Raw genomic sequence first — 13,228 nt, forward strand, 5'->3', positions numbered from 1 at the left:
TTCTATATATGATATTTTCTTCCACTTATTTTAGTTAATAAACACCCCTAAGAAAGGAAGAGAAAAATTGTCCAAAATGTACATAAAAAAAAAAGAAAAAAAGGAAAATGGAGTAAGGAGGCTGCATAGCCTGCATATGCTCAATGGTTGGCAATCTGATCAGGTTGAGGGATAGTCACCTCCTGGGACTAAGACCCTCAGATCCTTCATTACCCTCAAGCTCTGCACCAATTATTCGAATTTTATAAAGGACTCTATAAAAATTATTATTCTGGTAATGTGATAAAAATATCAGGATTTTTTGTAAATATTCAAAGCACAATTACATAATGTCAAATTATATCATATACATAACAACAACACAATAACATGCCAAGCCTTAATTAAGCAATCATGCAAATTGCAAATACTTCATCGTGCTTATGTAGGCATTAGAAAGGAATAAGTTGCTTGCTAGCTATATCAAATTTTCAAGTTTCATATGTAAATCTTGGTGACAATGGGATTCCAAATTTTTTCCAAATAATGCATCTTTTCTTCAAACTCATCTACCTTTACCGACTGGTTGGCAGCGAGCCACTGAATGGTTTCCTCAATTGCATTTTCTATCGTCTTCTTGTCATCTAGCGATAACTTGGCAATGATCATCTGATCCTCAATAGCATTTCTTAGCTTGTACACATAGGACTCAAGAGCATTCTTAGCTTCAATCTTCTTTTTGAGTTCCTCATCTTCGGCCTTGTACTTCTCGGCATCCTCCACCATTCTATCTATCTCTGCTTTGGACAATCTTCCATCTACATTGCTAATGGTGATTTTGCTCACCTGCCCAGTTCCCTTGTCCTCAGCCAAGACATGCAAGATGCCATTTGCATCAATCTCAAAACAGACATTGATCTTAGGAGCACGAACCGGAGCAGGAGGGACGCCAGCAAGGGTGAATTTGCCGAGAAAATTGTTGTCGTTAGCTCGTGTTCTCTCACCCTCGTAGACATCAAATAAAATGCTGGTCTGGTTATCTTTTGCTGTAGTGAACTCAGCCTCCATCTTGGTGGGAGTACGAGTGTTTCTCGGAATCACAACAGACATAAAGCCACTATGCAACCCCACGCCAAGAGACAGCGGGGTTACGTCCAACAGTACTACGTCATGAACCTTATCAGTAGTGTTTACATCCAAAACGGAGGCATGAATGGCAGCACCGTAGGCAACTGCCTCATCTGGGTTTATACTTTTGCATAGTTCCTTCCCATCGAAGAAATCTTGTAGCATCTCCTGCACTTTTGGAATTCTCGTGGAGCCACCCACAAGGACAACATCATGGATGTTGCTTTTGTCCAGATTGGCATCTGTTAAACAATTCTTAACCAGATCCATACAAATCTTGAAGAGATCCATGTTGAATTCTTCGAATTTAGCACGAGTAATGGTAGTGGAGAAATCGATACCTTCATACAGACAATCGATCTCGATGGTGGTTTGAGCAGTCGACGAGAGATCCCTCTTGGCTTTTTCACAAGCAGTCCTAAGTCTTCGCAGAGCTCTAGGGTTCCCAGTTATGTCCTTCTTCATCTTCCTCTTGAACTCCTCAACAAAGTAGTTCACCATTCTATTGTCAAAGTCTTCTCCTCCAAGACGAGTGTCGCCGGCAGTGGCCTTCACTTCAAAGACACCCTGCTTCATCGTCAGAAGCGAGACATCAAATGTACCGCCACCGAGATCAAAGATGAGCACGTTTTTGTAGCCATCACTGCCGATTTCCATTTCCAAGCCGTAGGCAATGGCAGCAGCAGTGGGCTCATTTAGGATGCTCATGACGTTCAAGCCAGAGACGACGCCTGCATCCTTGGTAGCTTGGCGCTGTGAATTGTTGAAATAGGCAGGAACGGTGATAACAACATTCTTTACAGTTGATCCAAGAAAGGCCTCTGCAGCCTCTCGCATTTTCATGAGTACCATTGATGATATCTCCTCTGCAGCGAATTGCCTACGCTCATCCTTGTGGCTCACCTCAATCATGGGTTTGTCCCCTGGACCAGCTACAACTTTAAAAGGCCAGAGCTTCATGTCACTCTGCACACACTCATCACTAAATCTTCGACCGATCAATCGCTTTGCATCTATCCAACAATAAAAAGACAACGAGTGTTTGCTTACGGATGCTTACTAGAACATATATATATATATATATAATGAAAACACGGGCTTTATGATTAGGGTCAAAATTTTCTGGGTTTAAATTACAAGTAATTCATATTATCGTTAACATTGGCTCTTGCTACTATTAAGATCAAACCTTTCTATGCCAATTTATATACATATTTTTATGTGCTTATCTACGCGCACACAAAGGATATTGACATTTAACCCCCTCAATTATTTTTCCAAAATGCGCTGTGAATTGTTGAAATATATTAAATGTGGATCAAATTAAAAAAAAAAAAGAAAAAAGAAAAATGTAAATAAGGAAAAAGTAGAAAATAATTTTTCTCATTGTTAAAAACCGATTTTAAGTGTATTTTTATCTCATTAAGGACAACAATATACCCTTTTCCTTTGAGAATTTATTATCTTAAAAAAAAAAAAAAAAGAGAAAAGTTCAGGAAACAGAAAAAACTCAATGAAAATCTTTGTGAAGATATCATTTCACAGAATGTTTGAGGACGAACGAAGAGATGGTAACTGATTCGAAGGTTTACCGAAGATAGTGTTGGTGGGGTTCCTGGCCACCTGATTCTTGGCGCCGTCGCCGATGAGCCGATCCGTGGCGGTGAACGCCACGTACGACGGCGTAGTCCGGTTACCCTGGTCGTTGACTATGATCTCCACCCGGTTGTGCCGCCACACGCCGACGCACGAGTACGTCGTCCCCAGATCGATCCCGATCGCCGGCCCCACTCCATTATTTCCGGCCATATATATATGTATTTGCCTCAACAGAAAACTCTGGCAGCTGGGCAATATATTAGAAATTGTAATATATCTTGTCTCGAGCTACCGTCTGTGTGCTTGCTAAGGAGAGATTTATACAAAAGCTTTCGGAATCTATGGACTGACATTGAAAAGGTCACCAGTCTATATTTGTGTCGGCTCCGCGTTAATGATCAGAACTTTCTAGGCAACCACCCGTTGAATTCCGAAAGTTATGAGGAAGAGCCGATATTGATATAATTATTTCTCCACATTTTATATTATATTCTTCATCAAGTTGATGTGTTAACAGATAATTTGGAGTAATAATATATGTATATGTAAATCATTGATAATAAAGTCGTCGTCTTCCTCTTCTTCTTCTTCTTCTTCTTATTATTAATTTTTTTGTTTCTCTGAATTAATTAATTAATCCTGTTAGTCGGCAGCCCGAAACTGATTGGGAATGGTCCGAGCCTTGTGAGCCTGTTGTCTCACTCTCAGGTAAAGAACCAGCCAATGTTTGGAGATAAACAATGCTAAAAGCCGATCTTAAACCGGGAGTTTCGGTTGCTAATATGTTCACCTTCTTCCAGAGTTGGAGCTTCAACCCTTCAACTAATTAATCCTTCGGGCATGGAGTTGACGGAGAGAGAGAGAGAGAGAGAGAGGAGGCAGGCGAGATTGACGGAGACATGCTAGAGCAAGCGCCAGTAGGATCGGAATTTCTGTCCATGCCCTTCTCATGTTATTTATTTATTTATTTTTTTGCTAAGTATCCTTGTCATCTCATGTAATTAGTACTGTAACTTGCGAACTTTTCAAGACAGATGATTCAAGAGTCAGCTCTTGACATTTATAATTATTTTTTTTATGTATCAAAGAAAATAAAAGATAAATTTTATGTGGCATCTTTGAAATTTAAATAAAAGAGATTTTTATCATTGTATTTTAAAAACAAATAATACACAATTTTCAAAATGGGTGATGAAAAGACTATTTTGCCTTTACTCTTAAACTATCTTCTCTTCTTTTACTTTTCCTTTCTCTCTCCCACTGAAGGAAAGGTTCCACTCAAAATCCAAATTGGTCTAGATTTCAATTAAAATAGACCCTCAAGGGTATATTAGTAATTTCATAGAAGCCTAAAATCTTTTGGGGTATTTGTGTTATGTTGTAAAGTGTTTAAAGGAAAGGAATGACAAGGCCTTGGGGGTTTAGTGTTATTTTCCACAATTTTTGGGGTTTTAGCTTAATATCCTAACTAAACTTGTGAAATGGGAATGCAAAATAAAAGTCAAAGGGAATTTTTGACCTGTCTTGTCGAGGGTAATTTGGTAGTTTTGAAAAGAAAGAGGTCCAAATGCATAGTCAATCAAAGACAAAGGTGGTAGTGTCATTTTTTAAAAATATGGGGTTTTAGTGAAAAATTCTAAACTTTTGAGACGAAAGTGAGAGTCAGTCAAAACCCAAGGGTATCTTTGTGGCATATCTCAAACTGGGAAGGAAATGAACAAGGGCTAAAATGAAATAAACAAAAAGGAACAGAGGTCAAATTTACAATTTAAAAAACTTGCAGTGTGAAAGCTATAATTGCACAGGCGACCATTTATTTTACAGAGATCTGGGCTACAGATTCGACAAATTAATCTCAACTAGATCTAGACTTGGCCAAATCTATAGGTGAGTCTTGAGGAGTAAGAAACAATTTAATTGGAGAAACATGACAGTTTGGGCAGTGGAAATCGGCTATAAAAGGGATGGGTCTTGGCAAAGAATGAGGTGCAAAATCAATATGCTTTGATCGGTTTTTATAAGCAGTTCTAATAGAAGGGGATTTTGGGGAGTTATGAGTGATTTTGGGTGCATTAGAGAGGCTTGGGAAAATATTTTGGGAAGAAGTCATGGTATTTTTAGCCTTTTTTCAGCATTTATAGACACAAATTCCTAGCTTTTATAAATTAACAATAATTGATAATAGCTAGTGTGCAGATCTATTATTAATTTTGTGAGCACTCAGTTTGATAAAACAATTATTTTATTTTATCTAAAAAGTGTCTACTGTATGTATTTTGTTAAACCTGATGAGTATAAGTTATTATTATTTCCCAGTTGGATGTCCTAAAGGATAGGACATTGATGCTTGGCACTACGTACGTACGATCCGGGGGCCACTGAAGTGAAGGGAAAAATGGATTTAGTGGATGGTTCAATGAAGCTGAAGTTGTGGCCAAATCCACTTTCTAGAGGTTTTGGATGCTCGATCTGGTTGGTTCTTCACCCCAAATGAATTATGCCTCCAACTGCTAACCTTTTTTCTCTTGATTTTATTCTGAAGAGCTGTATAATTAATAGTGATGTTAATGTTATTGAAGTACCTAGTGATAGGTAGGGGGGTACCACCACCATAAAAATGGTAAGAAGCATTAATTATGCAACTGCTTTTAAGTAGAAACATAGGTACAATTTTACAATACTCGTTGACCAAGCACCACTCGGTACCTTATTTCAACTTTAATTTTAAGCCCTCAAATAGCGGATAAAACAAACAAAAATGACCCTGATTGCTGATTGCTGATTGCTGAGAGAGGCCACCATCATGCATGCAAATATTGCAATATTATTTAAGCAAGCTGTGTTGGCTATTTCAAATTAGTCACCTGTTTGTTTCACTTTCACTTGTAAATCTTGGTGATAATAGGGTTCCAAATGTTTTCCAGATAATGCTGCTTTTCTTCAAATTCCAATACTTCTGAAAATCGGCTGCAATCCAGCCACTGAATGGCCTCCTCGATTGCATCTTCCGTCTCCCGCTTTTGAGCTGGTGACAGTTTGGTAGTAATATTTTGATCCAGGATAGCATCTTTGAGCTTGTACACATAGACCTCGAGAGCATTCTTAGCTTCCATCTTCTTCTTGAGCTCCTCATCTTCAGCCCTGTACTTCACCGCCTCCTGTAACATTCTATCAATCTCTGCTTTTGACAATCTCGCATTTTCATTGGTGATGGTGATCCCTCCTGTCTGACTAGTTGCCTTGTCCTCAGCGGAGACGTGTAGGATACCATTTGCATCAATCTCAAAACAGACATTGATCTGAGGAGTACCTGCGGGGGCAGGAGGAATATTGGCAAAGACGAATTCACCGAGCAAATGATTGTCGCTAACTCTTGTTCTCTCACCCTGGTACACATCAATCAAGATACTAGCCTGGTTATCCTTCACGGTAGTGAACCCTTGCTCCTTCTTGATGGGAATACTAGCGTTTCTCGGAACCACAACTGACATAACACCATCAAGCACTGACGTGCCGAGAGACAGAGGGGTAACATCCAATAATAGTAGGTCATGGATTTTCTCGGTAGCGTTTCCACCCAAAATTGCAGCTCGAACAGCAGCACCATAGGCAACAGCCTCATCAGGGTTGATACTCTTGCATAGTTCCTTCCCGTTGAATAAATCCTGCAACATCTGCTGCACCTTGGGAATTCTTGTAGAGCCACCAACAAGGACAACATCGTGGATGCTGCTTTTGCTCACATTGGCATCCGTTAAACATTTATCAACCTGCTTCATACACATCTTGAAGAGATCCATGTTGAGATCCTCAAATCTAGCACGAGTAACTGTTGTGGAGAAGTCAATACCCTCGAATAGACAATCGATCTCAATGGTGGTTTGTGTAGTCAATGAGAGATGCCTTTTGGCTCTCTCACAAGCAGTCTTTAGCCTCCGAAGAGCTTTGGGGCTTCCTATTATGTTCTTCTTTTGCCTCCTCTTGAACTCCTCAGCGAAATAGTTCACCATTCTATTATCAAAGTCTTCTCCTCCAAGGTGAGTGTCACCTGTTGTGGCCTTCACTTCAAAAACACCCTGCTTCATAGTCAGAAGCGAGACATCAAAAGTCCCCCCACCAAGATCGAAGATAAGCACATTTTTGTCCATATCACTACCCGCATTCATTTCCAACCCATAGGCAATGGCAGCAGCAGTGGGCTCATTTAAGATGCTCATGACATTCAAGCCAGCAATAAGTCCAGCATCCTTGGTGGCCTGGCGCTGTGAGTCATTGAAGTAGGCCGGAACAGTGACAACCGCGTCCTTTACAGTTGATCCAAGAAAGGCCTCTGCAATCTCCCGCATCTTCAGGAGCACCATTGATGATATCTCCTCCGCAGCAAATTGCTTCTGCTTATCTTTGTAGGTGACCTCGATCATGGGCTTATCCCCTTGACCAGCTACAACTTTGAAAGGCCAGACTTTCATGTCACTTTGCACTGACTCATCATTAAATCTCCGACCAATCAATCGTTTAGCGTCTGTCAAGGTTAAAAAGATGAAATGTATATACTCATTGATGCTAACTAGTATCTGAATATCCATTTCCGAATTAATGGTGGATGATAACAGTTTGTGTTAACTAATTAAGTGCCCGGACAGTAAGTTATTTGTAACTCATCAATTGGTCCAACTCAATCTTGATCTGAACAGAAAAACATGCATTAATCGAAGTTTAAACCGGTGTAGGGAGGTTTACCGAAGATGGTGTTGGTGGGGTTCACGGCGACCTGATTCTTGGCGCCCTCGCCGATGAGACGTTCCGCAGCGGTGAACGCCACGTACGACGGAGTCGTCCTGTTGCCCTGGTCGTTCACTATGATCTCCACCCGTTCGTGCCGCTGCCGCCACACTCCCACGCAAGAGTAGGTCGTGCCCAGATCGATTCCGATCGCCGGACCCCCTCCATTCCCGGCCATATTTGCCTCACCTGCTTCGGAAACTTCACCACAGCACAAACAAACAGGATACCTCTCTCTCTCTCTCTCTCTCCCTCCCCCCCCCCCCCCCCCCCCCCCCCCCCCCCCCCCCCCCCACCTTTTCTTTGGGAGGCCTCTTTGCTTGACTCCCCGTTGACATCCGAAAGTACTTAGAAAGACACCAGGAAAAAAAATTCCAGAAGATTCTAAGAAAATACCAATATTAATATATTTACAAAATATTTTTATTACCTAATATTTTGCATTGACACCTATCATAATATTTTATATTATATTATATTAATATAAATATATAAAATATCGCTACAAATCTCAAACTTAAATCTAAAAACAACATTTTTATTTACATAAATACTTCGATTAATAATACATAAATAAAAATGTACAATCCATAAAAATAATAACATGATTATTATATTATATTTTTTACATAAACCAAGACATGAAAAAAAATCTGTAAAATAACTCTGACTCACTAACATGACACTCTCTCTCTCTCTCTCTCTCAAATATATTTTAAATATATAAATAAATTTTAATTACAAAAAATAATAATAAACAAATATATATATAATTCAAATATAAACCAAAATATATATATAATATATTTAGAAAAATTATGTTTTGCTTACATAAATTATGTTATATTAAATTTCATATGTGTTTATATTTTCTAAAAAATATATATAGGAAAAATATTTTCCAAAATATAAATATATACACATGTAAATAACCAAGGTAATCTACGTTAATATAAATTAAAAAATTACTCAATGTTATCCATTTTAACCCAATATAAGATATGGATCCAAAATAAAAATTATAAGAAATTGATTATTTTTAGGTCTATAATTCAGATTATGAAATATTTTAAATATCTTTAACAACTTTTTGTTCCTATACACAGGTTTTTAAAATATTTTATAATTTGAACCTATGATGCATGAAAATCTATAGGGGGCCTGTTTCGGCATTTTTGAAAAGCCAAGAAATATTTTTGAACTACTTTTACAATTTAAAAAAATTCTCGTGACCATTTTATAATATAAGAAAAATATTAAAAACACATTTGCAAACTCATTTTCATCCACAGATGAAAATTTTTCTTCTCCAATTCAAAAATTTTTAATTTTTTCTACAATTTGTTTCCAAAATTTATTTAAATGCATTATGGAATTTATTTAAATGCATTATGGAATTTAAGTTTATTTTTATATCAAATAATTATTTTTTATATTTTTATATTAAAAATTATACTTATAAAAAGTCCCTGTATTTTTTTTATTTACGCTCTTTCTTACATTTCCATTTCTTACTTTTTGAAATATAACATTTTTCTATTTTCGTTTTGTATCATATCCGTTTCTCGTTTCCGTTTAAGTGTAACTTAGGTTCGAACTATAAAAAACAAATATAGTCCAAATTAAAAATAATTTTATTGAATTTGGAATGCGATGTCAATATATAAGCACTTAGAATTCTCAAAGTTGAGATATATATTTAGGTAACGTTTGTTAAAATGAGTAAAAATAAGATTTCAGAACAAAATATAGAATTATCAAGATAAACTTAGACAGCATTTCAATATTTTTATTAAATTATTTTTTAAATTTTATATATATGAAAAATGATAGATAAAAAGTCACATTACTTTTTTTTAAGAGTTATCAGATAATTTTAACAAACACATAGAAATAACAAAAGTCTGAAATACTTTGTATATCTTAACTTTTTTTTACCTATATTTTGGTTAACGAACATTATTAAGAAACAAGATCTCTAAATAAATTTATAATTAATTCAGCCACCCATGCAAATAACCAAGATGTAAGTATCTGCGTCTGCAAAATCGTTTTAACCATTGGATTTGAGCCTCGTCGCTACCTTTTGTACGGCTAGATGCATACTTGTATAGCTTTTTTATTTTTGATAATGTATTCAAAATTAATCTGCGAGGCGAAAGAAACTAGCATGCTGTGTAATGCCAACCGATCGACGCCCAATATATCCCAAATTTGTTGCTAATTAAAGGCATCATCTACAACATTTTAGCAATGAAATGTAACATGAAGTTTGAAAATTAAAAGCATATATATAATCACACAATGTCGATATACATATATATCATTATGCAAAATAACACCAACATCAACATGACAGATCAAAACCTTGAACAAGCAAAGCTAGAGAATCATTCTTCATGCAAATTGTTCGTCAATATTTTTGCAGACATTAATAAGAAGGTAAAGGAACTTTGCTATGTCAAATATACCGGTCTCACTTGCACTTCCTGATGGGATTGCAAATGTTGTCCGGATTTAATGTATCTTCCTGTATTCATAGAACTCGAGAGCATTCATAGCTTCAATCTTCCACTTCAGCACCATATCTTCAGCCTTGAACTTCTCCGCCTCCTGCACCATTCTATCTATCTCTGCCTTGGACAATCTTCCATGTTCGTAATTGATGCTAATCCTACTCATTTGACCAGTTGACTTGTCCTTAGCCGACGCATACAAGATACCATTTGCATTAATCTCAAAACAGACAACGATCTTTGGAGTACCCGCAGGGGCCGGATGAATGCCATCAAGAGTAAATTGACCGAGCAAATTGTTGTCACTAACTCGTGTTCTCTCACCCTGGTACACTTCAATCACAGCGCTTGTTTGGTTATCAAACACTGTAGTGAACACTTTCTCCTTCTTGCATGGAATACGAGTGTTCCTCCGAATAAAAAATGACGTAAGATCGCCACGCACCGCCACGCCAAGAGACAAAGATGTGACCTCCAACAATAGTAGGTCATGAATCTTCTCAGTAGCATTTCCACCCAAAATTGCAGCTTGAACTGCAGCACCATATGCGACAGCCTCATCGGGGTTGATATTTTTGCACAATTCCTTTCCATCGAAGAAATCCTGTAACATCTGTTGGACTTTGGGAATTCTCGTCGAGCCACCAACAATGACAACCTCATGGATGTTGCGTTTGCCCATTTTAGCATCCCCTAAACATTTGTCAACCTGCTCCATACATATCCTGAACAGATCCATGTTAAGGTCCTCAAATCTAGCACGGGTTATAGCTGTGGAGAAATCGATACCCTCATATAAACAGTCAATCTCAATGCTTGTCTGAGTAGTCAACGAAAGATTCCGCTTGGCTCTCTCACAAGCAGTCCTTAGTCTCCGAAGAGCTCTGGGATTCTTAGTTATGTCCTTCTTCTTCTTTCTCTTGAATTCCTCAGCAAAGTAGTTCACCATTCTGTTGTCAAAGTCTTCTCCTCCAAGGTGAGTGTCACCAGCAATGGCCTTCACTTCAAACACATCGTGCTTCATTGTCAAAATTGAGATATCAAAAGTCCCCCCACCAATATCAAAGATAAGCACATTTTTGTCATCATCACTACCCACTTCCATTTCCAATCCGTAGGCTATGGCGGCAGCAGAAGGCTCATTCAGGATGCTCACGACATTCAAGCCAGCAATAAATCCAGCATCCTTGGTCGCCTGGCGTTGTGAGTCACTGAAGTAGGCAGGAACGGTGATGACAGCGTTCTTTACAGCTGATCCAAGAAAGGTCTCTGCAACCTCACGCATCTTCAACAACACCATTGACGATATCTCCTCTGGAGTAAATTGCTTCTTTCATGCTTGTAGGTGACCTCAATCACGGGCTTATCACCTGAACCATCTACAACCTTGAAAGGCCAAAGCTTCATATCACTCTGCACTAACTTATCACTGAATCTCTGACCAATCAATCGCTTTGCATCTGCGAAGATCGAATAGATGCTATGTATATACCCATTCAAGTCAGCAGACAATGATTTGTGAGGATCCATTTGGAAATGGCCCATAATATTATTGCTGTTAACTAACACTATTGACAGTAATTTATTCATAGCTTATAAAATGGTCCAACTCAACCTAATCTGAACCAAAAAGGAAAAAAACTTTCCCATCCTTAATCGATGCATGTATCGAGGTTTAACGTCTAAAGTCCATACCAATCTACTATTCTGCAGCTATAATCTGTACCCATCTTATTTGATTTATACAAGATTGAGCAGTGCCAAATTAATTGGATCTAGTATCAAACCTAATTGGTGACTAATAAGGCTCCAAGTAATTTTATTTTTCTAATGGATATATTTACTCCTTTTAATATAATAAAGATCAGGAATAATTTGAAATAAATGCTCACTATGTTAGGTTCAGGAAAACAAATTATGTCCAAATCTGTAGTGAGGTTTATTGTGCTATACCCATACCCATACCCATACAGATTTATATTCCCCACCTACTTGGATGGAGATTGAATCAAAAAACCCACATTCCGTGATTATATTGTCATTCATACCCTTATACATGAGAGGAGATCCAAACAACTTCAACCCATCTAGGGGCACAAGAAAGTTCTTTTTTTATAATAAAATCTATTTTTAGGAATTTTTTTATGTGGCCGAGGACTAGAACAGAGCATGAAAGATATGTCCGATGCAGTGTCTAAGGTGCCATTGGAGTGGGAAGGGATGCATGCTGCTTAAGGAGTTTCAGATTGAAGTGTGTTTGTTTCATGTTAAAGACATTGTTGGGGGGGAGAAACCATTACTTAAGAGTAAAGAGTTTATCAAATGCCAACCGAACACAATACATTGGGAGCTTGCCGATGCAAACTCCTAACTGAAACAAACACACTGCCACGCATGGAGAGATAGAAAATGATTAAGCACCGAGAGATGGTAAATGATTGGAAGGCTTACCGAAGATGGTGTTGGTGGGGTTCATGGCAACCTGATTCTTGGCGCCATCGCCGATGAGGCGCTCGGTGGCGGTGAAAGCCACGTACGACGGCGTCGTCCTATTACCCTGGTCGTTCACTATAATCTCGACCCGTTCGTGCCGCTGCCGCCACACTCCCACGCACGAGTACGTCGTGCCCAGATCGATCCCGATCGCCTGCTCCCCTCCATTTCCGGCAATATTTTCCTCACCAGCTTAGGAAACTTCCCCAGAGCACTACAGTAAGTACACTGAACAACTCTCTCTATCTCTCTCTCTCTCTCTCTCTCTGTGTTTTATAGAGAAGCTTTGGGAGTTCGTGTGGACGGGAACTGGAAACGTTCAGTCCTTCATCTCTGGTTGGCTCCACGTTCTCAGGAGTAATTTAATTCATCTCTTATAGAGTTACAAGAGGTGAGTAGCGATGAGCTTAACAGTTTATGTGAAAGTATTTATTCGGAGGAAATGAAAGAGAGTACTTAATAAATTTTATTTTTTTATTTATTTAAATAAATATATAATATTAATTAAATATTTTTATATAAATTGTCATAATCATCATTATTTATCTTTACTAAAAATTAATAGCATTACTCTTAGAAATAAGAATTTTAAATTTAATTCGGCCACCCATGCATATACAACTTTAAAATATATTCGCATATCTGTATATATAGATACATTATTACCATATATTTATATCTATGTATATATATATATATATACACATGGTTTTCAAAATCGTTATAAGCTT

The 13,228-nt window shown here is 37.8% G+C and overlaps 3 protein-coding genes and 1 pseudogene across 3 annotated transcripts in view; all 4 read right to left on the reverse strand.

Annotated features, from left to right (window-relative positions):
* Window positions 1–322: 322 nt before the first annotated feature.
* On the reverse strand, window positions 323–3,118 carry LOC127797381 (heat shock cognate 70 kDa protein-like). The gene is made up of 2 exons (XM_052330235.1): window positions 2,700–3,118; window positions 323–2,120 (listed from the first exon to the last, which is right to left on the reverse strand). The coding sequence occupies exons 1-2, from the start codon at window positions 2,914–2,916 to the stop codon at window positions 478–480; spliced, it is 1,860 nt and encodes a 619-aa protein (XP_052186195.1). The 5' UTR covers window positions 2,917–3,118; the 3' UTR covers window positions 323–477.
* Window positions 3,119–5,356: 2,238 nt separating this feature from the next.
* Window positions 5,357–13,228, reverse strand: part of LOC127797377 (heat shock cognate 70 kDa protein-like) — a 29,023-nt gene continuing 21,151 nt past the window's right edge. The window contains exon 3 of the mRNA XM_052330231.1: window positions 5,357–5,570. The gene's annotated coding sequence lies outside the window, so the exon portion shown is untranslated. The remainder of the gene's footprint in view (window positions 5,571–13,228) is intronic.
* LOC127797379 (heat shock cognate 70 kDa protein-like) lies at window positions 5,570–7,741 on the reverse strand. Its single transcript, XM_052330233.1, has 2 exons — window positions 7,447–7,741; window positions 5,570–7,228 (listed from the first exon to the last, which is right to left on the reverse strand). The coding sequence occupies exons 1-2, from the start codon at window positions 7,664–7,666 to the stop codon at window positions 5,586–5,588; spliced, it is 1,863 nt and encodes a 620-aa protein (XP_052186193.1). The 5' UTR covers window positions 7,667–7,741; the 3' UTR covers window positions 5,570–5,585.
* LOC127796957 (heat shock cognate 70 kDa protein-like) lies at window positions 10,006–11,461 on the reverse strand (annotated as a pseudogene).

The sequence above is a fragment of the Diospyros lotus genome, chromosome 3, assembly GCF_014633365.1.
Source record: "Diospyros lotus cultivar Yz01 chromosome 3, ASM1463336v1, whole genome shotgun sequence".
NCBI classification, from domain to species: Eukaryota; Viridiplantae; Streptophyta; class Magnoliopsida; order Ericales; family Ebenaceae; genus Diospyros; species Diospyros lotus.

Coding starts and splice junctions, on each gene's coding strand:
- LOC127797381 (XM_052330235.1), bottom strand. CDS start 2,916: ATGGCCGGAAATAATGGAGTGGGGCCGGCGATCGGGATCGATCTGGGG. Junction 2,121..2,699: donor CCCCACCAACACTATCTTCG/GTAAACCTTCGA, acceptor ATTGTTGGATAG/ATGCAAAGCGATTGATCGGT.
- LOC127797379 (XM_052330233.1), bottom strand. CDS start 7,666: ATGGCCGGGAATGGAGGGGGTCCGGCGATCGGAATCGATCTGGGCACG. Junction 7,229..7,446: donor CCCCACCAACACCATCTTCG/GTAAACCTCCCT, acceptor TAACCTTGACAG/ACGCTAAACGATTGATTGGT.